This window comes from Bactrocera neohumeralis, chromosome 5, assembly GCF_024586455.1.
Source record: "Bactrocera neohumeralis isolate Rockhampton chromosome 5, APGP_CSIRO_Bneo_wtdbg2-racon-allhic-juicebox.fasta_v2, whole genome shotgun sequence".
In the NCBI taxonomy this organism is placed as follows: Eukaryota; Metazoa; Arthropoda; class Insecta; order Diptera; family Tephritidae; genus Bactrocera; species Bactrocera neohumeralis.
The window spans coordinates 37,696,847-37,723,339 of NC_065922.1; the positions used below are offsets into that span (position 1 = coordinate 37,696,847).

The 26,493-nt window shown below is 33.2% G+C and overlaps 2 protein-coding genes across 4 annotated transcripts in view; one reads left to right on the plus strand and one right to left on the minus strand.

Moving 5' to 3' along the window:
* The first annotated feature begins 1,378 nt into the window (after positions 1–1,378).
* Positions 1,379–22,145, plus strand: LOC126759639 (uncharacterized). Of its 3 annotated transcripts, XM_050474586.1 has the most exons (8): positions 1,379–1,560; positions 2,709–2,775; positions 17,032–17,268; positions 17,357–17,483; positions 19,564–19,707; positions 19,797–20,906; positions 21,078–21,299; positions 21,430–22,145. In XM_050474586.1, the coding sequence occupies exons 3-8, from the start codon at positions 17,059–17,061 to the stop codon at positions 21,576–21,578; spliced, it is 1,962 nt and encodes a 653-aa protein (XP_050330543.1). In that variant the 5' UTR covers positions 1,379–1,560; positions 2,709–2,775; positions 17,032–17,058; the 3' UTR covers positions 21,579–22,145. The 3 variants fall into 3 exon arrangements, with proteins under 3 accessions (XP_050330543.1, XP_050330545.1, XP_050330546.1); XM_050474588.1 differs by lacking the exon at positions 2,709–2,775; XM_050474589.1 differs by lacking the exon at positions 21,430–22,145 and having other exon boundaries at positions 19,797–20,918; positions 21,078–21,169.
* Positions 22,146–25,793: 3,648 nt separating this feature from the next.
* Positions 25,794–26,493, minus strand: part of LOC126759629 (uncharacterized) — a 135,554-nt gene continuing 134,854 nt past the window's right edge. The window contains exon 5 of the mRNA XM_050474550.1: positions 25,794–26,478. Coding sequence (XP_050330507.1) covers positions 26,344–26,478 — 135 coding nt within the window. The 3' untranslated portion in view covers positions 25,794–26,343. The remainder of the gene's footprint in view (positions 26,479–26,493) is intronic.

Below are 26,493 nucleotides of genomic sequence, written 5' to 3' on the forward strand. Positions count from 1 at the left end.
GTATTAAAATCCGCAGTAAGATTTTGAAAATGTGTTATCTTTTCATAATTTATTTATCAGTTTGATTTTAGAAAATATATTTTTTGCTTTCAATACCCTATCCGAATTCCAATACTAGATTAATTTCAGCCAATGATCTACTCAATAATCGATTTCTCATACTGAAACAAAATTTGAGTTTTGGTTAAAAAATGGTTTTATATTGGCTATATCTGACGGCGGAAATGAAAAATTTTATGCTACATACATATACATATGTACATATGTTATATGTTATAGTGAATCATAAGCAATAAAAAACTCAATTTAGATTTTTTTGATGATACGTTATTTTGCATTTTAGGGGACGGTATGCTCAAATGCATTTCAAAAATTGCACACTTTTGGTTCAATTAAATAAATCAATCATCTATTTTCGTTTAATTAACAATGATTTGGTTAATTTAAAAAATTCTGATGAAATTTTCAAATTTATTCTGTCATATTGAATCGGTGTGTGTCTTCTCTTAATTCGGTAAATATAGAATAATTTCGATAACTGTGATATTTACTTGCCGATTGAGTCGACTATAAATTTCAAAAACCAAACCAATTCTCTTCAGGAATCGTTCAGGGATATAATAAATATTGGTAAACGATTCATTGGAGATCTTTGAAGCGTCCTTGCATGACCTCTTCATATATATTGAGCGATAAGCCGTTTCAAGCCCTTCTGACGACTCAATTACAGCAGGTCTTAAGCAACATAAAACTCTGGTTAGTAAGTCTGGTTAAAGGGGTGGTGCAATCAAACTATGTCCCTTCATTGTAGAGAAAAGTCAACGTAATATACATATATACAAGTATATATCTATATATACAAATCTAAAAGATTTTAGACCAATTAGTCTTTATTCATAGGTCTTAAAAACGTTGGAAATACTAATTGAAATACACGTAAGAAACAAATTAAGCCCAGAAAAACTGGCAGTTCGTAGTATCCTTATCCTAAAGGAAAATCCAAAGAAACAGCACTAAGCTCAGTGGTAACAAAGATTGAAAAATCTCGAGAGGTAAAAAAAAACGCATATGTACTTACATATGTACATGTCCATTCGAATGTGGACAACGAAAGCTTTCGATGCGCTGCTATAAATGCTCTTCGAAAGTCTGCTGAGCGACGGCACGATTGTCAATTCGTTTGGGCTACGGCTCACATACATACATACAAATATACATATGTATGTATGTACAGACACATGCGAGTTTGTTTTCACGACAAAATAGCGTCCGAAAAGCCACATCCGTTAGCAACTCTCTTCTTTCATTGTGAAATTCTCACAAATTCTTGTCTCGCTGTTAACAAGTTAGGGCAAAATGTTAGAATACGAAACGGCCATTGCACAGTTCGCCAGTAGAATTTCGCCGATACGGTCACAATCAGCTTAAACAATAAAGTACAAAAGAAAAAGTGTAGCAAATTGCCGTTAGTGGTTAAGAACTATTCTAAATGTGGGGAGCGGTGATAAGCCAAAGTAGCCGTTGGGTCTGAGTGAAGCGTAATATTTGCATAAACGAGAGGTATTAAATTCTATTATGAGGTTAAGAAATATAGGAACATACTATACATACTTGCATGTACATACATATGTACTTATGTATGTATATGTTTGCAGATGTGCATAATTTATTTTTTAACGAGAAGCAGTGCAAAAATTTAGAAACAACGAAGGGGCAATTAACAGTGTTTAATTTATGTGCTAGTTTATGGCACACAGCTTGGCGCGTGGCAATAAAGTTAGTGAATATTTAAATAATCGAAAAAAATAAGCAAAAAACAGTCACAAGTGTGATAAGAGTGTGCATGGCATGGTGTGTGGTGGCAAAATGTTTGCGTAATGAAATTTTCATTCAAATATTGGATTTTCGGTGATATGCACACATTGGCTTGCTGAATGAAAATTCTCAGTGAGCGACAAAGTGAAAATAGCTGTGTTTATACATAAATATATGCATATGTATGTATGTACATACATGCAGACAAATGCTGCTTTGACCTTGCTGAACTTGAACCTGTAAGAACGTGAAAAAACTTGAACGTGAAACTATTGCTGCAACCGAATGCAGCAGTCGTCATAAATACGTATGTACACGAGTGCAACCAAATCTCAGCACTTGCATGTGCGCGTGGGTGCATGTGCGTGTGCTTGTGTGTTTGCAAAAACGATTCACTGCCGCTAATACTAAACATTTATACTAAATATAAAAACAAAACTTGTGCCAACTTTAAATATACATACATATATACACAGACATTCAGTCACAGCGCGAGTTGCATTCGTGACTGTCAACGCATTCGCCAAATTCTTGTTACAACAAAGCACTAGTTCGCGTATTCTTAGTGCCGTCGTCATAGATTGCCGGTAGTAAAGTTAGTTGTAAAAAATGAAAACAACAAATAACAGCAACAAAGCAAATATTGTGGTGCAAATATGAAATTTTGATTTGTGTTTAGCAATAAAAAGTGCATTGGCGTTTTTAACATCCCGTAGTGGCAAGCGTTATATTATATGTACATGTATGATACACATATGTATGTATGTACATAATAACAATTTATATACACATGTACATATATAAAAATATTATATGATTATAGTATGCAATTGGTGTGGAAATGAATGCAATAAAATCAAATTTAGTGACACTAATTTCTTTATTTTCAACAGCACTTAAACTAGGCGAATGATAATTGCGTTGTTTTTCAAACAAATTTATTCACACTGCTTTGAAAGGGTAAGAAATTTTTAATATTTCTAAATTTTTAGTTAGTAGTGAAGTAAAAATTTTGTTATTAAAATAAGAGTGAAGTTATATAAATCTACAACAAGAAAATTAATAAATCATGCTTGAAAATAATGTAGCAATGTCCTGATCGTTCCGATGTGGAAAGAAAATATTCGAAGAAAAGGTAAAAAAGTGTATTTCGCGATTTTCAACAAAACGGTCCATTTTAACTGGATTAAAATTATTGAATATAAAATTAATTAAATGAAAAAGTTAGAAATTTACAACTAATACTTTCCACCTACAATAACGGTGTTTAAAAAAAGCACCCTTTCGAAAACTCAGTAATGCTATATACCGTCTGATAAATTTTTACCTGGAATGACAAAAAAGAAACACATTTTTACATATTTAAATACAAATATCTATTGATCCCTTCAAAATAGACTCCTTTTGAGCCAATGCAACCATGCGAACGCTTAAACCAATTCTCCATAAATTTGTTATAAGCCTCGTATTTTGGTTTCGGCTCATTTGGCCATTCGCCAGATTGTTTGATAGTTTCGACGTCATGTGCTGAACACGTAGAGAGCGACAGACTCAAATATTAAAATACACACTTTCTTAAGGACACAGTTATGTAGACAGCTGCACGATTACATATTTACAAACACATGTCTCTTCAGCTATGTTCGTCTCACCCAGGTTGTGTTTGCAAAAGATTCAGGCCTTTTCCTACGAGTTTAGCATTGTCGCACTTCTTACCCAAAACATTAATCAAATTGTGTTGAGTCGATCCATAAGAAATGTTAAGATTCTCTGCTAACTCTGTGACGATTTTTTAGCACTGTTTTTTAACTTCATTAACAGCGGGAGATGACGACTTGCACGAGACAAGTTTTACACTCGAATACTTATGTTCGTGGCACCACAAAACACAAAATTTCAACCAAACTCGTTGCTAAATTTTGCTCCACGGTAAAAATCGTCAGACAGATCGCGTCATAGACAAACAGCTGTCAAGCACACACTAATTGACATATGGAGATCAAACTTCACATGAATATAAAATAAAATTATTTCAATCTACGCAAATATTATATATATTCGATATTCGGTTTGCGCTCGCAGTCTGACGTTCAAATTTATGGGCGGTCAAAATTACAAATGCTCTTTTTATATTCTGTTACTCAGTAGGGCTGTGCGTTTAAGTATTAATCAAAATTTCTATTAATCAATGTTAAATTACTCTATTATTTGATTAACTGAAATGTTTCAATATTCAAAGTCATGAGTAATCAAAGTTTGATTAGACAAACAAACAAAATATTTGGGCAATTGGGTTTAATTTTTTTTTTTATTATCAAAAGGTCAATTCTTAGTATAATGAGTAATGCGTAATCAGATCTTTTTTTTTTTTTTGAAACTACATTTGCACATAAAATTTACTATTATACATATTTTTAAAACGGCTCATTACATTACAGTGCATTTTATGTATTAATTAAAATATGTAGTTAGCTAAAAACTGATTAAAAGTTGCCTGCTGTGCAGCACATACACATATTAAAACAAAATAAGTTAACTTCAGTTGCACCGAAGCTATAATACCCTTCATAGCTGCATTTCTTTTAGCAACTATTTTACTATTTGGTATAACTAAATTTGAAAACGGAACGAAACAACGGTTTGCTGGTTCCTTCAAGTCAAAACAACACTCAAAAGATCTTTTATAAAGAATTTTATATTATTTTTGGTCAGTCAGTTTAAATGTTATGCTATGTGCTATAATAGTCCGTTCTAATCAAAATATTTCGGTTAGGTTGTAGCTTTGCCTTCGACAACAATTCAATCTGTGGAAAATTCCTTGTCAAATAAAAAATGTTTCTATACAAGGGCTCGATTTTCCTCGGCCAGTTTGTATGACAGCCATATACTATAGCTTTTTGATATCGGCGATTCCTGCAAATGAGCAAGTTCTAAGAGAGAAAAGTACATGTGCAAAATTTCAGACGGACGGACATGGCTAAATCGGCTCACCTTGACTCACCGCTGATCATTTGTATTTATAACGAGTCTTTCAATAAGAGCGCTACAAAAAAAGGGTTAGGATATCAATGAAGTTATTTATTCCTATGAAAGTACATTGAATGTAATTATGTATGGAACTCGCTTTATTTTGCATGGTCACCACAGGCACGCTTGCAGAAGTCCAGACGGTAGTGATTCCCATTCACAGTAACGTGTCGGTCTTGATCATCACCGAAGAAGTACGGCCGAATGACGCCGCGGGCCCATGAACCACACCAAACCCTAATTTTTTCGGGATGCAATGGTGACTCATGGAGAACGTGTGGATTGAGGCCTGACCAATAACGCATATTTTGCTTATTGACGAAGCCATTCTGCCAGAAATGAGCCTTATCGCTGAAGATGATTTTTCGATGAAAATCCGGATAATTTTTAAGATGTTGCTCAGCCCAATTCACGATCATACGACGATTTTGGTGATCAAGCGGCTTCAGTTCTTGCGTCAATTTGATCTTGTAAGGATGTAGGCCAAGATCTTTTCGCAAAATTCGTGTGAGAAATTGATTTGGATCTTCCTCAATTGAGCAATTTTCTCGACACTACGGGTACTTCTTTATCTCAGTTGTACGAGATCATTTTGTACTGTGCCTGTGGATTAAAAATTTTTTCACTAGACGCTCAAGTGTTGATCGGACAGGACGATTATGACGACCATAAATTGGACTTAGCGCTCTTAAAGTTGAGGCCACTGAGTTCGAATTTCGGTAGCAAATTTTAATAATTTCGACTCGTTGTTGGATCGTATATCTTTCCTTGATAAAATGGTAGAGAAATGTCAAAACAGCGGGAAAAATATGGCGTCGTTTGCTGTCCTTATCAGTCTATTTTTGTAGCGTCGGTATTAACCAGTTACTTTATAGGGTCGACACTTCTAGCTGAGTGTTACAAACCTCGTGACAAACTTAATGTACCCTGTTCAGAGTATAGTAAATAAATAAATGTTAAATTAGCCGATTAACAAACGTTTTGAACTGTCATATTCTTGTACTGTATATTTTAGTAAAAGAAAATATTACTAAACAACTTTCTGGATTATTGCACAACCATACTACTCAGTTAATATGACTTAAATATTTTCAAGAGTATATTTTTCCATGTTTACATGTCTAAACCACTTTTGTTAATATCACCTATGTAATCCCGACTTTTATAAAAATAACTTAAGATAAGAATTTAAAAATATAATATATTTAGTTCTAACTAATATCTTGTTATATATTTCTAAATTCGTATTTGAGAGCTGTCAAAACAATCCCCTAATTCTAAAACATTAAAATTATATCGTCTTCTTAGATATTTAAGCCTTTTATACTTTGGAATTATAAAAATTATATTCTGCAGTTTAATAATAATTCAATATAGTAAGTCAAACAGTATTTTTAATAGTATAATAAATTAATGAATAATAATAATGTTAATTATATTATGCCCAGCCGTGATTGTTACCAAAAAGTACGATAATTTTCCTCATTTATGCTTGTATTTTACACTTCTTTAACACCAAAAAAACAAGTTCATTGAAAAAATGTAACTTTTAATTAAAAAGTGACAAAAGTGTGATGAAAGAGTTCTTCTTATATGACTAGATCGAAATTGTTGACACTTTCCTACACGCATCCCTGAATTGCCCGCACTTAGAGTGATATTACACCTGTGGCTTATTTATTCGATTCACTTATCGTTCAGTAGACAACAGAGTTATTGATGAAATTGATAAGATTAGCAGAGCCATTATGCCTATCATTAACTTGTCTTAATGCTGTCTGCTTTCGTTGCAAACTCTTATAGAGTATTACAATTTATCTGATTATTAAATTTGCGATACTTGTCAGTTGTTGAGGGTCCGCAACTGCTTGGCAACTTAAGATAATGAATGACATATTCTACTATTTGATTAGTGTGTAATAAAATTTATATTATCTGGTTGGAGTACTGGCATGTCGTCGGATCGACTTTGTAAAAAATTCGAACGACTATAGTCGACGATTGTGCTTTGTGGTTTGCCTTGAGAAAGCTTCGTGTATCGGTCAAATGATAATATGTATTAATTCGAAAATACTTTTCTTAAATTTTTTTAGTTTAATTAAGCTTAATGCTGCTTCGCGCACTTTAAGTTTTTGCTGTTCCATCTTAATTTCTCAGCAAAAAATCAATATTCTTGAAATTCTTCCCTGGGAGCGACGTTTTTTGCGGCATGTGATCGGTTCTGTTAGTGACTTCTTCGTTCTAACAGCACAACGTCCAAAAATAATGCTTTGAGCAAACGGCTAATTTACCCTTTAACGTTACACTTTCATGAATTGTGCCCGATTTGTTCCATCTATACTACTGTGATCAAATTGAATAAATTTATACTTCGCGTGTTTTTCGAATCGGTAATTTTTTTTCTATAAGTTAGTAGTACTGTTAGTGACATTAAGCTATTCATTAGTATTTGAGATACGCGTCGTTTTGTGAAGCTCTAAAAGGGAATACTTCGATTTTTACTATGTCTGAATTCATTGAACAAAGAAGTGCGATAATGCACCATCTCATGCTGCATTGGTTATTCGTGATTATTTCGCCACATTTTCAACTAATATCGTGCCGCAACCACAGCATTCGCCTGATTTACCTTCGTGTAACTTCTGGTTATTCAGCAAATTCACATGACCACTTTGAGGACACCGTTTTGACTCAATTGAGAATATAAAAGCTGAATCGAAGAAGGCTCTGATGGTCATCACGACGGAGGATTTTTCCAAGTGCTATGATGACTGCAAAATTCGTTGGCATAAGTGTATTGTAGCGGGAGGGGATTACTTTGAAGGAGATGAAATGGACAAAATTCAAAATTCAATTTGATCACAGTGATTTTTTTGTTAAATTTTTATTTTTCGTTTATAGCAACAATAAGAATCTTTCTAACATTTTTGAAAGAAGTAATGCATTTAAAAAAAGTTTTAATAACTATTATTTTCTCTACCTGTATACAATGCACTGAATAGGCTTTCAAGTTTTGTGAAAAAAACAAGAGATGGCAATTTGAATAAAACATACTTATTTGTCGTATTTTATTATGGTTTCAAAAACGAGAACCCGTATTGAAACAAACTGATCTAGATCCGACTTCAGAACACTGGTTGGAAGTGATATTAAGTGGTATCAGGCGGATATTGAAATTAAAAAATTAATTTTTTTTTTTTTTTAAGTTTTATGCGAGTTTTTTAAAGACATTTTACTTATAACTAAATCAAAATAATGTACACTTACAGAGTTTAAAATTCTTCAATAAACGGCGATTGATTTTGAAAAATTCTGGATTTCATTGTTCCTGTAGTTGATCACATAGAGCACCACCGAAAAATGTGTCAGGCGGTAAGGAAGATTTTTCTGCTTTTGATTTTTGACGGCTTTTCATAAAAGTGCTTCCTGTACCAAAATTAGACTTCAGAGTGGTTAAAAAGTCGAAATAATTGTAAAAAATCTGTGATTATTACCTGACAAGTATAACTAAGAAGATCCGGTGAAAATCTCAAATTGATTTGTTCGGCCAAAAATTTTCCTCCTCACTTAAAGAATTCCTACAAATACGTTCATATCCCCGAAATTTCGATTTCTTTGATGATATGTTGTTTTGCATTTTAGGTGACGATATATACATACATATGGCAAAAAAAGCTTTTATTTCGAATTCACAAGTGGATACAACTTCTTAAACATTCCGCAAGGTCGTTCAGTTTAGTCATAACAGGCCTCTGGATATTCAAGAATATATTACTTTTTGTTTTTTAAGTTCTAAAACAATGAAAATATAAGAAGAAACTAAAGTACCCATTTAGTATGTCCAGAAGGTTTCAATTTCAATAACACAAGTGACGAATTTGTATATGAGACCGTTTAAAATAAATAAAGCATAATTTTCTTCAAGAAACATTCGTTCAATAAAATAAAAAAAATAATAATTAAATGTGCGCATGGCCATGCCTACATTTGTTTTCAACTTATTATTATGTATGTTTGCTGTTAAGAAAATATTTTTTTCTATATTATATACACCGAGTGCAAGCAAAACATGTGCCAATATAACGGCAAATCAAACTTGCGGAAATTTTTCCAACCGTCATAAAATAAGCAGTAAAACACAACTGTTGGGCGTCACTTAATATTTCCATTAATTCAAACATTTATCTCTTCGTACATGTCGCTATGAATACTCACTTAAATAGACTTGTAGAAATGCCCATAGTGAAATGATCTTAATTGGTAAAGAAAATTCACAAAGAGGGTGTTTATTTAGAGGTATAAAATATTCTACTAGCGTAACTGTGAAATTAAATATTAAAGTAAACACATGTGCTTCACACTTATGTTCCGTATGGCAAAATCTATTTTAAGCTGCAATGATGTTTATAAATCGCTAATATTTAGGAAAATTTTACTTCTTACTACAATTTTATAGAGCACCTCGCTTGAATAACGGTTCACCCAGTATGATATTATCAGCAATATAAATAAGTAAGGAAGGGCTAAGTTCGAGTATAACCGAACATTTTATTCACCACAAATTTTGGTTCTAAAACCTGCCAAATGGATTGGGGTCCAGATATTTGGTGTCTGGGGTCGTGAAAAGTTGCAACCCTATTTCATAAGATTAGATACTTTGAAGGGCGCTATAGTGTAAAGTTTTATACCGCTATATTCTTTGATGTTTAATTTCTAAATTGGAAGTGAAAGAATCAGACCTTACATACCAATTTGGTTTATATGGTTCAAATGGTCCCTAAGGTAAAGGATTTCACCTACATGAAACCCTTTTCTTCCAAAATTTAATGCTTTTGGTCCAATTATTGAAAGAGCTATCAAACTTTTAGTTTTGATTACGTGGTTACTATTTTATTTTTTCCATTTCCACAGCGTATGAAGAAACGAAAAAAAGACTTCTTCCCAGCACATTTGGTGGACTTCGGTGGTTTGAAAGATACGTACATTAAACCATTAAGACGCGGGGCCATGCCCACTTAAAAAAAAATTTATCAACAGCTGCCCCTTGTTACTCTAATCTCTTGTACCAAATTACTTGTTAAGATCGGCTTTATTGGAAACACTCGAAAAAATTGACTGACGCAAATGCTATCCAAAGTACCTTAAGTAGCCCCTGTATAAAAAGTTTGTCTCAAACACTAAATTTTATCAAGTTTACTATTCGTTTCAGAAGTTTAATTTCCTGCAGGGTCACTTGCACAAGCTTGCTTATCGGTTTATATTGATACACACGAATGCAGGGAGAGTATGTACATAGTGTGGCATATCGATGTATTTAGTCCAATTAAGCGAAAAGAGAGTAACAATTCCTGGTTTTTGCGCAATAGTTTTGTTCCAACGCTTTCCAATATATTGCAATTTATTGCTACTCATTTATTTTATATGTTTAATGAACGATTATTGTGTATAAACACAAATGCTTAATAAGTAGCACGTTATGCTCGTGCCGTTAGAGATTGTTATTTTTGATAAAACTATTTGTTTTAGATATTTTTATGGGCACGTAAATTGAGGACAATGGCCAAGAAGGTTGCAATAATTTTGAAATTTTTCGCAATAGAGAAAGGACTCGTAACTCTTCAGCAGTACTTAGACCAGAAGGTACTCTCACCAGAGATCTTACAACCTCTGGAGGAATTACGACGTTCTTAAATTAGGCAGAAAAGGCACAACACTGTAATTAGACTTCGGAAAAGAGGGAACTGCTTCTGGCTACTTCTTCATCTTTATTTGCCAATTCGTATTCGAATATTGGTGATCATACAACATTTAATAATATGTACAATATTAATAAGAGTCTAATCGACAAATACGTCATAAAAATAGCTGAGTCTCGCTGGAATCAATGCCTGACTTGCTCAACAAGCAGGCTAACGTGGCTTGAATGGAATATGGACCGTACATGCCGACTGAAATTTAAGAGGAATGATATAAGAACTTTAGAAGATAGAAGAGGAGGAGACTATTAAAGATCTTCTATGCAAGTGTAAAGCTCTATATAGAAAAATAATCGGAACTACCGGCGAAGGTTTCTTGATAACGTCTCGAAGAAACTCTCAGAACTTTCGTAGAAGCACGGGAGGGTTCAGAGTGGAGCCAACAGAGAAAGGGGATTTTAGTATCGGTAGTATAACAATAGGCTTCCTAAAAGCATAGATGCGTCGTTAGACAGCAACTGTACTTAACTACCTACCTAAATTTATCGAAGGATTATGCTTCTTATATCCATCAGAGCATACTTTCCAAACATTTTTGTTCAAAAGTTGCTTTGACTAAATAAAAATCGGATTCGTTTTCTTTTTGCAAACGCAGCTGTCATGTCCCCCCAGTTCAGTTCCTCATCCAAATAAGTTAATTGAGTTCTATACTTGAACTATGTTAAAATCAATCCAGCTTTTACACTTGATTTTTATACTCTCGCAACAATGTTGCTAAGGAGAGTAATATATATACCAAAGTGATCAGGGTAACGAGTAGAGTCGAAATCCGGATGTCTGTCTGTCCGTCCGTCCGTCCGTCCGTGCAAGCTGTAACTTGAGTAAAAATTGAGATATCATGATGAAACTTGGTACACGTATTCCTTGGCTCCATAAGAAGGTTTAGTTCGAAGATGGGCAAAATCGGCCTACTGCCACGCCCACAAAATGGCGGAAACCGAAAACCTATAAAGTGTCATAACTAAGCCATAAATAAAGATATTAAAGTGAAATTTGGCACAAAGGATCGCATTAAGGAGGGGCATATTTGGACGCAATTTTTTGGAAAAGTGGGCGTGACCCCGCCCCCTACTAAGTTTTTTGTACATATCTCGGAAACTACTATAGCTATGTCAACCAAACTCTACAGAGTCGTTTCGAGTCGCATTTCCATATACAGTTCAAAAATGGAAGAAATCGGATAATAACCACGCCCATCTCCCATACAAAGGTTATGTTAAAAATCACTAAAAGTGCGTTAACCGACTAACAAAAAACGTCAGAAACATTAAATTTTACGGAAGAAATTGCAGAAGGAAGCTGCACCCAGGCTTTTTTAAAAATTGAAAATGGGCGTGGCCTCGCCCACTTATGGACCAAAAACCATATCTCAGGAACTACTTAACCGATTTCAATGAAATTCGGTATATAATATTTTCTTAACACCCTGATAACATGTACGAAATATGGGTGAAATCGGTTAACAACCACGCCCTCTTCCAATATAACGCTATTTTGAATTCCATCTGATGCCTTTTCTGTATAATACGAGTATATACATTAGGAACCAATGATGATAGCGGAATAAAACTTTACAAAAATACGGTATTTGAAAAATATGTAAATGACGTATAATGAAATCTCGATTATCACTTTATCATGCGAGAGTATAAAATGTTCGGTGACACCCGAACTTAGCCCTTCCTTACTTGTTTTTATTTATTAACGTATATTATCTCAATTTAATAGAGATAAGCAAGATTCTAGAATTCTAATAAGCATCGAAAGATTTTAATTTTTATACTCTTAATTATTTTTATCCCAAAAAGCAAAACCGACTCGGTTTAAGTTAATTAGTATGAAGAAATCATAAATTGAGATTTCGTTATTGAAACTGATTACAAATTATGTTTGCATGGGATATACATATGTACATACATATGTATTTACTTTATAGTACTGATAAGGTCTAACCGCAAAACTATGTGTGCTATATATTTCACCATCAAGCGAAAAATGAAAGCTCCTAAATAAACAAATCTATACTAGAGTTATTAATTTTTTTTTAATACGCTCTCCAATGTATTCCCAACCAACATTAGCCCTATGAAGATTAAATTTTATTACTAAGAAGTCTATAATTTATCAAAATATACAAAATATACAATTATGAAAAATTATAAGGTCACTTGAAACATAAAAGTGCAACAAATAAAATCGTCTTTTTTTGTTCCAGAGCTGTGTAATCAATTTGATCGCATCAATTTTTCCCCAAGAAGCTGCTCATTTATCCGAACCGCCGATAATAAGCTAATATAGCATATAGTATAGCTGCCATACAAACTGAGCAATCAATATTATGTTCTTGTATGAAAAAGTTTTTCATTTCTCAAGATATCTTCATGATATTGGATATAGATTATTGCCCAAGGCAACGCTACAATTTCTGAATATATTTTTTTGGATCGAACTACCATAGCATAATATCCAGCCACTTTCTCCTATATTGTCCAGAATTTGCAAGACTGAGGCTAAAACATCTCGGTAGTCTTACATTCGGCGAACCGGAAGATATAGCCGAAGCTGACAGTAGTTGTCGTAACAAATTTATGATAGGCTCAAAGCGGTTTGTCAGTTTGTAAAATTCTATTATATAGGAGTTGTAGGTACCACAAAGGACCGACGTTCTTAGTTGTTCAAGTGAGATCCCTGTTAGGATCGACCTCTTAACCTAATCTAACTTCCCATAGCTTATAGCTATCATAAGAACTTTACGATCAAAATTAAGGTTTTGTATGAAAACCTTTTGACATACATAGATGATTGCTCAAGTCAACGCCACAATATTCGAAGATATTTTCCAGATCGAAATACAATACGATATAGCTGTAATACAAACTGAACGATAAAACTCAAGTTTTTGCATGGAAACTTCTTTATTTGTTAAGAGTATTCTAGCTTCTGTGCAACCGATGTTAACCCATTTAGACCTACCGTCTCATATACGATACACCAGAAGTATTAAATTATTTTGAAGTACCCTTGATAAGAAATTGGTTTTTGTTGTATTATTGCATATATGTATATATGAGCCTACTGTATCACATACGATACGGCCTTTTCTACCTAACCTGTAGAAATGTAATTTTTTTAACATTTTTTTTATGTTCTGTGATACCCTAGGTCTAATAAAAATAGACAAAAAACACTTCAATTAAAAAAAAATAGTTTCAGGTCTAAATGGGTTAATGTTTCTTTATTATTTTTTTCTTGTTTTATTTTTTAAATTATTTTTTTGTTTTTAGTGTTTTATAAATGCTTTCCTTATTATCAGTTTCAAATATGCATATGCATACATACATATGTATGTATGTATATATGAAATGGTGTAATGAGAATTCTCACTTAAAACGAATTTTTTGAACCATTTTTGATAGCAAAGAATCTAAAGTCAAAAATTGCTGTCATTGCAAAGGTCAATCTACATATTGTTCAATCAATACAACATACTACAATGAATCAGACGTAAATTTTTAAAATTAACGACATTGAACTGGGGTTTTCAATACAAATAAATGTAAACATACTAACGGTAACGGCATCGAAAATATTATGTATGATGTAGGTTTTAAAAGTATATATGTACATACATAACTGCATGTATGACTATAAAAAATATGACATACATACATACATATTTTTGGACTTTCAAAGAATTGTTAAAACCCAATCAAATTATTTGTACATTTCTTAAAGATAAGCTTCTATATGTAATATATTGATATGTTCGTAGGTAATAATTGTAAAATAAATACATTAAAGACAATCACTTCTCTAAGGCCATCCGGAGCATACTAATAATCCAGAGATCACCAAGGTCCATTTTGACTGCCCGATATGGGTTTTCACACTTTGGTGGCCAATGGCTTTGCGAGTGAGTTTCTTTTCTTCTTCCATACTTCAAGTCTAATGACTAATTATTTTACTAACATCTCCTATTGAATTAAAAGACGGTTCCAATTCTGTTTGACACCTTTAATGTATAAGTTAAGATTTTTTTAACAATATATCTTTTGACCCCATACTGAAGTGAATTTCTTTAGGTAAAAATGTTATTTTTATATTATTCATAAAGAGAGAACCGTACAGAGCCACACGTGGGAATACATTTCCCTACATTTATAACCAAATTTTTGTCAATTCAAGTTGAACTTCTAAACTAATTATCTACAACTATCACTAAATCAACCACGAGCCAATACTTAAATGACCCATAAACAAAACTTTAAAATACTCGTATTTATTCCTACGTGACTTTGTCGTGGAAAAACTAAAAAGAGTATTGATATTTGCCTTAGACATCAGCGAACATATTAGCGCAAGATTACATTACAAGTGCTGGCAGTCTGATTGAACAACTGTCAACACTTCTTCGATTCGCTAATCTCTAAAGCTTGGCGAAGAAAGCCAGCTCTTAGATACAAGTATTATTGGGTAACCATGTAACTTTTTTTATTTTTTTTTTTAAGAAAACAAATAAGGTAAACCACAACTTCATATAGAAAACTACTGTATTCGGTTTTATTAGTAATTTTAAGCTGATTAGGTAGGTAAACCGATGAGGTGCACTTTTTTCAATGCTTGGAAAATATTTTCGTTTTTCCTGTAGAGCTTCAGGGGATATGAAAAAAGTCTTCGTTTGAGAGCTACTTAATTATTTACGATGCTAAAAGTTGCTTTTGTGGTTTTTGCCGTAGAAAAGTCACTTGTTTTATTTTTTGTATGCTCCAATTGCTTATTTATAAATTTGTTGGAAACGGAGGATTCTACTATAAAGCGCCTACCAAAATGATGGGATTTTGAAGGCTCGTGGCGACCACGTTTGTATGCGGATTTGTATAAAATTTTGTCAGCGCGTTTAGTAAGATCATGTCACCTTTCACTTTGGTACAACGCTTGGAAATTGTCCAAGATTATTATGAAAATTCACGTTCTCTGGTGTCTACTGTAAGAGCCTTTCGCCTTAAACATGATGAAAACCATTTCTGGCTTCATCAACAAACCAAATTGTGCTATTGGGGTGAGTCAAATGCTCATGTGGTTCAGGAAACCTAATTGCATCCCTATAAATTTACCGTTTAGTGTGGAGCGAGCGTTGTACGTAACCCGATGTTGACCGATTTTTTTCCGGGACTTTCAAAAATGATTCACATGAACACATTGAGTGCAAACTTTAGCGACTCGTTAATTTCGTGAAATAGACCAGTCAAATGGCCGCCAAGATGTTGCCTAATCCGGATTCCACTGTAATCCGGAGAGGGTTAAAAAACTCAAAATTTCTATTATGTCCCTTGTAATCCGGATTGAAATTCTCTATCCGTATTCTCTAATCCGGATCACATGTTTATTATTCACTACATTCGCTTTTATACTTTATTGGTTTAAGTTTTTTTTTTTTGTTTTTTTGGAACATGTGTATTATTTGTTATAATAAACAAACAGAAATTTATAAATATTTTTTCATTAATACATAGTTCTGATATGTCTTTGGTAATCCGGATTTCCTTATATTCTGGATAGGGGCCGGTTTTAATTGATCCGGATTAGCGGGCCTCTATTGTAACGCCTCTAGATTATTTTCTCGGGGGTATGTTAAATCGAAGACAACGTAGTGCGCTGAATTAGAGAAAGATGAGCAAACAGGACCGTTGTAGGCTTTTGGTCGACATTTTGTTCAAATCATAATTTTCATATAATTATCTGAATAACAAAAACACATTTTGCCCGAATTTAAGTATTTTATTTTTACATCACTTCTTTATTTTTGGTAGACTTAGAGAGAATTCACTACTAATGCTACTTCGAGTACTTACAAGTCACGAGCACATAACAAACCTTTTTCGTGCGATAATGATATCATGATAATGAGAATAAATCGGAAAAGAAAAGAAATTTCCTACACAGGTAAATAGTAGAGGGTTTCCTCTTTTTTTCTGATTGACTTCTGGCAAGTGTAAAAAATTCTAGTCCAACTTTTCGAGATTTAGATATTCCACAGTTTAAGTAATGCAACACTTTATTTATTTTTTTGTTTCCCCGACTTAACTCTGTTTCCCAGAACTTTGGCCGTTAAATTGATGATCAAATCATAGTAATAATGGGTAATAAAAATCCGAATTTATATAGTTCCATATAACATGTAATGACTTTGATTTACATACCAACATACAAACTGTTGCTCGTATAATTCTTGAAACGAGCACGATTCTATTACAGTCTGTTACTTTGATATTTACAATATGTTTCTTACCACCCACTACAAAAACTCTGGAGCATGGCTTCATTCACGAAGCTCATTTATCAATTTCCTTAATAGCTGGCCGGCCTTCAATCACTTCATTCGGTGGAGATAGTAACATAAAACTAATTATTTATTTTGTATTTCTAATTTTAGCTTTCGGTCTATAAATATCAATGAGTGATGGAAAAAGCAACGGCATGCGACAACAGCGGTCAAGTCTATCGCGCGACAACATTACCCACGACCAACGACAACGATGGCTTAGATAATAGTAAAAAGCCGGCGAAGCCAAAGAAAGTGCGTCGCGACAAAAGTGATTTGGGTGAGAATTTCAAAGCGCCAGATGGCGGTTGGGCGTGGCTGGTGTGCATCGCTGCCGGTTGTTCGAACGTGAGTTGTACCATAAATTGTATAATAATTGTCAGTATTTGTTCTATATTATTTTAAAATTAATTTCTTTTTTCTTGTTCTTTTTTAGCTGTCGATCTATCCATGTCTGCAGCAGTTCGGTTTTATATTCCGCGAACGTTTAGGCGTTCTAGGTCTAACCAGTTCTCAAATCACAACAATTATTAATACGAATCCGGCTGTGTCGGCGTGTACAGGTATGTGGACATATTAGGTTATATCTATTATATGGGTTATTAGCAATTACTTCGGCTATATAAAAGATCAATTACAAAACTTCATAAGCGAGCCTTTGGTGCCTAAAAATTCCTTTTAACAACCTGGTACTTTTTGGAGCCCTTCAAAATAGATTTTAATCTTGGATATTGCTTCTCAGTAAGCTTTCTGTTGAGGTTTTAGAACAGGACGAATATGCTGGAAGCACATTCAGAGAATAACGGTGGATATCGGTGTCATCGGTTTTGTTGCTTAATGACATGGTGAATGAGTCGATTGTGAAATATTACGTTATCAATATTACACAGAGCTTTCGCCTAACCAAATCTTCATGAACGCTATGTCAAATACGCCTCTCTAATATTTTTAGTGTGTCAGCCATTTCGTTCTACATATCTCAGTTTACTGTTATTCAAAATCTATTCATGCATTTGTTTTTATTTTTGACTAAGAGATTGTTACTTTTAGGAGAAATTTTGGAATTTATCGTCTTCTTTCTACCTTTGCCAAATTTAGAAAACCATTTTCGAATAGTTTGTTCGACCCAAAAGGATTATTTTCCAAAAATCTTTCGAATGTTCTTTAACAATGGACTATAAGGATACATTTTCATATTTATACAACATTCCGGTAGAGACCTGTAATTTCATAAACGAGTGATGGAAAAAGTTGTGAGTCCTCTTGGGAATTAATTTGCAGAATAAGGAAAATGGAACTATCTTTAGAAATACCAGGCAGGGATTGATGTCATTTTTGCTTTCAGAATATCAGTGAAAGCTTTTTTAACTTTTTAGTAGAAATGAACTACCAGAATACAGTTTAGGCTAGGTTAAAAGGCGCTCTCACTTAGGCAGCTTAGATCTCCGGTCCGTTAAACCTTTTGGACCTTTCACAATTTTTTTAAGTCGGCACTTAAGTCACTTTCTGCTATGTTTCCTGATGCGCAGAAGATAAGACTGTCGAGATATTTCAACCTCAGCCTTGCAAAGGTGGGGAAAAGTGCCTGAATGTTTCCAATATCACTCCTTCACGCATCTTTGACAACTTGCGTCCGTCTATAGTTTTAGCCTTACCACATGAATTCTTAATTGACAATGTCCAATAAGTACCGCCTCGATTTCAGCAAGATAAATTTTGCTAAGGGTAAGTAGTTCAAAAGATCTCCTGCGTTCTACTCTAAGCAAGCATCTAGGAGTTGCAGCGAGTTGGAGCGAGTCGTTGACCAGCCCTGAAAAGTGCATGCAGGGTCCATTGATCAACTGCTGGAACGGAAAATGCCAATACAGATCAAACTCGGTACCGTTTCAGTGTGAGCGTGGCAAGGCTACCCCCTGGCTAGGTCGTTGGCTTTGCCGTTGCCAGCGATTTCGCTATGACTGAACACTCAAACTAGTGTGACGATGAAGTAGCTTGAAGCTATTTCAAGTGAGTACAGACACTCCTTGATTAGCTTTGAGCACACAGTTAATGAGCTCAGTGTTGGTATTGCCGCCCGGCTGTCGGGGTGAATGCTCACCTTTCTGAAAGTGGTTGTATTTTGTACCAACACATCCAACGCCACTTTAATAGCAGCCACTCCTGCCTTATAAATAGTACAGTAGTTCGGAAGCCTAAACCTAAGATTGACGGAGAGCTCCTTGCAGAAATCTTCACCTCCAATCTTCCCTCCCAGCTCCGACCTATCCATGAAAAAGCTCACCGCATATCTCTCGCCGGTATATGAGTAAAGAAATGCAATGATCCTAGTTTTCAGGGATGCTTAGGAGAGCCGCTTTTTTTACACGTTCAAGCTTTATAACAAATGTAGCCCTTTAGAGCGCTCTCCACAAGGCGAAGTTATCAAAGAAGATTAATACTAAATAAGCAGCTTAAATACGCTTCTCAGACATTTTCTCACACTCGTCATTTCACCCACACAAGAGATCAGACAATTGTATGAGTGCATTTAACCTTATTGTGCTCCTATCTCAAACTTAAATTATAGTAAAGGAATCATTCGACTTTTTAATATTAATTTTCCTAATATTTCTAATTCTTAGTTTTGTAAATTTTTCTTTTCAGGACTCTTAAATGGACCAATGTTTCGACGCTTCACCTTTCGCCAGGTTGCCTTAGCAGGTTCATTTTTCATCTTCGCTGGTCTAATGTTAACAGCCTTTTGCGAATCCTTTATCGGCTACATGATAACCTATGCGCTGCTCTTTGGTAAGTCTTTTACGCTGAACTCATCTATTATTTTCAGGAAGTATACGTCTATTTATTACGCTTTGTATTTCTCTAACCCAACACACCAGGCTTTGGTGTCGGCATTAGCGTCTCCGCCTCGTCACTTGCCATAAACACTTACTTCAAGAACAAAAGGCGTCGCGCAGCGGGCTTTTCGTGGACACTCACTGGCCTCGGGCCGATTTTCTTGCCACACGTAGTCACACTATTCGTCGCGTATTATGGCGTGCAAGGCACCGTGATCATATTCGCCGCACTCTCTTTGCATTCTATGGTTTGTGCACTTATCTATCAGCCGGTGCGCCATCATGCACCGCCACCCGATGCGCCCGAAGCGGCGGGAGATTCGGGCATTGCGGCCGGCGAAGCGGAATATCTCTGTGAATACTGTCAAATACAATGCAAACGTAACGGTATCTTCTCCAGCCAATACTTGTATCAGGACGATGACGAAGCTATGCCTGGGTATGAAATAATCGAGCCGGGCACGCCGATGTTGTCACGCGCCAATGACGGTTGGTTCGGTTCGAAGTTGTCGTTGGCCTCAATGCATAGAGCGGGTACACCACGCTTTCGTACCGTCTCCAGTTCGAAAGATATCGAGGGTATAACACGACTCAATCGTGTGATATCTGAGGAAGAACTGAAGACGGCCGAGGTTTACAAACCGAACAACTTCAAACGTGAACGCGACGAAGTGCTGATGAAGCAGTCGGCAAGCAATGGCAACTTTCGTGCGCCACCACATCATGGTGGCTTACATGGCACGACGGCTCCATTATATTGTACTTGTGCCGAGGAGCGTATGCTGCTCGAAAAGGCGCAGCTTCGTTCAAGTCTTACCAATAAAAGGCTGGAAACAACGGCGGAGGAAGACGAAGATGCCGCAATGTCTGTGAAGAGTTTCACCTTCTTACAGAAAGTGGTGGCTTTCTTTGATCTGGATTTGTTGCGTGATTTCACGTTCGTCAATCTGGTGATGGGTTTGACGATTATCAATTTCGGTGAATTGAATTTTTCCATACTAACGCCATTTATACTAAATGACTTCGGATTTACCACCTCGCAAATTACGTCGGCCATGTCTGTGCTGGGTGGTTTGGATATTATTGTGCGATTCATCGTGCCTTTCGTCACGGAGAAAATACCGTGGGATAATCGTGTCTTCTTCCTAATAGGTAAGGTCTAAGGTGGGTTTAAACAACGTTATCAGTATTTCTTTCTTAATTTTATCTTGATATTTTGCGGACTGATCTTCGTCTGTTTGACTTGAAAGCAGAAATCGTTTTGAAAAGTTTTAACTACTGATACATTCACTTTCTAATATATACTTTTAACCCATTCCACAGGCGTCGTTGGCATTGCACTAGGTCGCACTGTCGTCGCCTGCACTCGCTCCTACACGGTCATACTTTGCACCTTCGTTTGGATTGGAATGTGCAAAGGTGTGCGCACTATTTTCTGGCCACTGATCATACCCGGTTGTGTGCCACTGAAACGTTTGCCAGCTGCTTCTGGTTTGCAATTGCTCATTTCCGGTCTGTTTACGTTTGCCTGTGGACCTTTTGTAGGTAAGTGTCGCTCCATCTCATGCATTTCATAAAACAATTTATATTATTAAGATTATATTATATCTACCGTTACATTTTAATTACTCTACAGCCTCCTTAATTTTCTGTTTTTTGTGTTTTTTTGTTTCAGGTCTTATACGCGATCGTTTCAACTATTCGATCACCTTGCATTTCCTCAACATGATGTCATTTATTGCTGCCATCTCGTGGTCGCTTGAGGCGCTGGTGCGCCGTTATCGCCGTCGTTGTCGCGAACGCAAACGAACTTGCGTCACATGACTATACGCCGTTAACGTAATGTAATGTTGCTTGAGTCTACGCTAGATGCCGCTCTTGTGTCACAGACGCAAACCAGTACTTTTCCAACAGAAAAGAGCTGTCATCATGCTTGTACATATGTATGTATATATGGACATAAATTGGAATTGTGTGGGAGAAATACTATATATGTACATATGTATATACTTAATTTATAAGCCTAATGATTTTCATATTCATATTTCCTATAATATGTAATATAACAATTAACATATGTAAATACCACATACTATATACATATGTATGTATATCCACTTATCTTCAGATCAGCATAATTAAGCCATAAGAACTACATTTAAGGTAGAAAACGTCTAGTTGTCAACAAAACTTAATTTTACAGAAAAATGGTCCAAAGAAACATATCGCCAACGGTTGCAAAGATATTTGATCAAAGCCTTTTTATATTTGATCAAACACCGCCGAAGCGCTAACAAAACTTAATTTTACGTAGGAAACTGTTTTAACCACTTCTAAACTATTGAGGCAGAAATGTTACAATGTGACGCCACTGGCTACAAAATTCAAAAATTTTATTAAAAAAAAATAATAATATTTCCCTAGCGGTTGCCAAGATTTAAATTTTGCCATTATACGATTTAAGAATATTATTCAATTTATATTGTATTCAAATGTGTATGTAGTAAGTATTTTTAAAACATAATTATATTACAACGATATACATAATGTAAAAACTATTTTAATAAATCAATAAATATGAAACTACTGAATTTAAAAGTACAACAAAACGAAACAATGTGTTTTATTTACTAGCATTATTTACCGTTTCTAATAAAATATCAAAACATTTAACATTTTTTAAATAAAAAAAAAATTCTAATTTTTAAAAATATATTTTTAAATTTTAATTTTTTCTGAATTTTTTTTTAAATTTTTTAATTTTTTTTAATTTTGTCCATTTTTTTTTTAATTTTTACAAATCAAACTATTTTAATTTAAAAAATCTTTTTTTTTTCAATTTAAAAAATGTTTTTTTTTTCAATTTAAATAATGTTTTGTTTTTCAATTTTTTAATTTTAAATTTTTTTTAATTTTTTTAATAAGTTTTAATTTTTGTAGTTTTTAAAATTTTTTAAATTTTTTTCATTTTTTTTAATTTTTGCTAGTTTTTTTAAATTTTTGAACTTTCTTTATTTTTTTAGTTTTTATTTTTTTTTTAATAAATTTTCTTAAAATTTTTATTTTTTTTATTTTTTTTTAATTTGAACTTTTTTTAATTTTTAAAAATTTTGTAAATTTTCTTTAAATTTTTAATTTTTTTAACTTGCTTTTTTAAGTTTTTTAGTTTTTAAAATTTGTTTCCATTTTTTTTAATATTTGCAAATTTTTTAAATTTTTTAAAAATTTTTTGTAAGTTTTTTTTTCAATTTTAAAAATTTTGTTTTAATTTTTGCCAATTCTTTTAAATTTTTGAACTTTCTTTAATTTTTTTAATTAATTTTCTTTAAATTTTAATTATTTTAATTTTTTTATTTTTTTTCTTTAAATTTTAGATTTTGAATTTTTTTATTTTTTTTTTTAAATTTAACATTTTTTTTAATTTTTAAAAATTTTTTTTAAATTTTTTATTTTTTTTAAATTTTCTTAAATTTTTTTACTTTTAACATTTTTTTTAAATTTTGCAAATTTTGAAAATTTTTTAAATTTTTGAACTTTTTTTAATTTTTTTTGGTTTTTTTGTAATTTTTGAAAATTTTATTTAAATTTTAAATTTTTTAATTTTTTTTTTAACATTTTTTTTAATTTTTAAAAATTTTGCAAATTTTCTTAATTTTTTTTAAATGGTTTTCTTTTAAGTTTTTTAGTTTTTAAAATTTTTTTCGTTTTTTTTAATTATGGCAATTTTTTTTCAATTTTAAAAATTTTTGTTTTAATTTTTGCCAATTTTTAAAAATTTTATTTTAAATTTTTTTTGAATGTTTAATTTTTTTAGTTTTTAATTTTTCAAAATTTTTTTTCAAATTTTTTCCATTTTTTTACTTTTTACAACTTTTTTTAAATTTTTTTTTCTTAATTTTCAAAAATTTTGATTTAAATTTTTTTCTTTAATTTTTTAAAATTTTTATTTTTTTTTAATTTTAAAAATTTTTTTAAATAAATGTTATTTTAATTTTTAAAATTTTTACATTTTATTTAAATTTTCTTAATTTTTTAAATTTTTTGCAAATTTTCTTTAAATTCTAATTTTATTTTATTTTGTTTTTTTTCCTAAATTTTTTTATTTTTTTATAATGTTTTTTATTAGTTTTAATTTTTTTTATTATTTTTTTAAATTTTTTTATATTTATTTTTAAATTTTTTTTTATAATTTTTTTAAAATATTTTATTTTAAATTTTTTGCTATTTTTTTAAATTTTTTTAATTTTTTATTATTTATATTTTTAATTTATAATTTTATTTAATTTTTTTCCATTTTATAAATTATTTTTTAATTTTTAATAATTTTTTTTATTAAAATTTAAAATATATGAAAAATTATGCAAGACACTTGAAAATTATTAAAAATAATCAAAAACAACCCAAATAAGCCTAAAAAGTCGTTTGCCGTAAATTACAGCCGACCCTAGTGGCGCGCCGCAAATTTCCAATATGCATTTTTGCCCCAATGTACTAGGCGCCCAGAATGCTCAGAAACGCAGCAGGTGGCCGTAGAAAAAAGTTACACTGCCGTACCGACACAAAATCGGTCATGCAGTGCCGCCACGCTGCTGCATACTTCTAGGCCCCGGATGAAGCGAACTGCTTACTTTTGGTCGGCATAGCAGGTTGGCATAGCAGTTTGCCGACATCCGTTTGCCTGAAAGCATGCTAAATTTTTGGCTGGCGCGCAGTGCATGCCGCCTTATGTGTGAGTGCGCAAAATGCAGCAGCCACCTGCTGGGCTGTTCTGGGTGCCTGGTGTAATGGGGACAATTTTAATTTTGGGAAAAATGCTCTAGCGACGCCGCCACGACGCTGGCAGGTGCGAAATTTTTTTTGCAGCTCTTTTGTAATTTTCTACAACTGCTCGCAATTTTTTTGATTGAAATTTTTTAAAAAATTACAACAACAAAGGATTACATGAATTTATGGAAAAATTAGTGTAGACGTGTTTGGATTTTTTTTGTAAATATTTTTTATTATATTTGTTTAGTATATGTTTTTTATAAATAATTTATAATTTATAATATTTATTATTTAATATTTATAATACTTAAAAGGTAGGTTTTAGAGTTTGGGGTATGTATAGTGCTAATTTTAAAACATTAATTATACAATTGTTGAATGCATTCTTTTTACATTTTGCGTGTCCTAATATGCAAGTAAATATATTTAAATATCAATTTAAGACTAACTTTCATATTTTTAGTAAACAATTTTGTTTTTAATAATTTAATTCTTAATTCATTTTTATTTAAATTTTTCCATTGGTGGATGTAGCATAATGTTCAATGACCACTTGTCACCGTTTAGCTTTTGGGGGTTTAGCTGATCTGGCGTATATTTTGGTGACTTATTTTTCGTAAGACGTGGCCAATCATCGTAGCAGCTGTCGGATAGCGTGTGCTGCCGAAATACCGTCCACCGAGCAACAGTAGCGCAATTCATAAACACCGATTTCATGTTTGGGATACCTTTGTGATTCACATTTCTCGCCACCTGCGACATCACAACGCAGCTCAACTTCACTAAAAACCGTCTGAGACTTGCGGCACACATAGTAGGCGTAGTGATCCATGTCTAAGTTGCTGACATGCTTGGAGTTGGCATCCTTCGCGTATCATCCTTTATCCTTGACGAAGCCCTTGTACTGCTAACTGCAAAGTAGACATGCTTTCATATAAACAAATGATTATTTAATATTGGCAGATGTAGAACTCACCGATTCAACGCCTTGTTTTTCAGCGGTTGTAGTGGCACTTCAACAGCATCCCTCAAATTTCCAAAACTTAATTTTACTAAGCATCCTTTTAGAGTGAGGTTGAGGTGTTTAATCTGACGCTGCCTAAGCTATTCCATCGCTGCCTGTTGTGCACTGCTGGGGCCTGTTAGAAATGCTTTTGCCTGACTTATACTGGTTGTGGGTTTGGGAGAAAAGTACAAATGTTCGAAGAAGTAAAAAATTATCATAATTACATATTTATTTAAATTTCTTTATACATTAGCTGCTACATATTATTTTTCTAAGAAATACATGTCTATATATAGTATATATATTTCATATTTATTTAAAGCTAGTATTAAAGTACAGATCCACTAGGACCTCGTGTAGAGCGTTGAAGAGTTTATGTGCTGGCGCTGCTGCAGAAAAACCTTTTTGCTGTTTTTCTCGCATATTTTGGTCGAATCAGCAATTATTTAGTATATACATATACATATATATGGTTTATATAGTATATACGGTATATATAGTATATGATCCATGAAGTTACAATTAAATAAATCTTAAAACTATTTCCACGCGCAGATTACTCTAAAAATATTTTCATGACATTTAACGCTAAGTGTACTTCCGTAACAATTTACACCAAACCTAGAACTAGAGAATTAGGGCTAAAGAATAACGATCGCGCATACAACAAAAAATCGTTTGAAATTTATAATACAAAAGTAAAGTAAGTAGAACAGATGAACGATCGGCTAATTGATAACCGCATATATTAAAGGCTAACGGCCCGTTGTCTTTCTCGTCAATACAACAACAAGTTCCACGGCAACATAAGCAACTTTATCTTGGTGATGGTGACATTGTCGATCTCAGTCTTCTGCCCTTCTTCACCTGCGACAACTGATCCTTGGTCGACAACTGCTTGTTGGACTCAACCGCATGAGTGTTTGGTGGCGCCGTTATGATATTGAAGACCTATTTGTTTACATG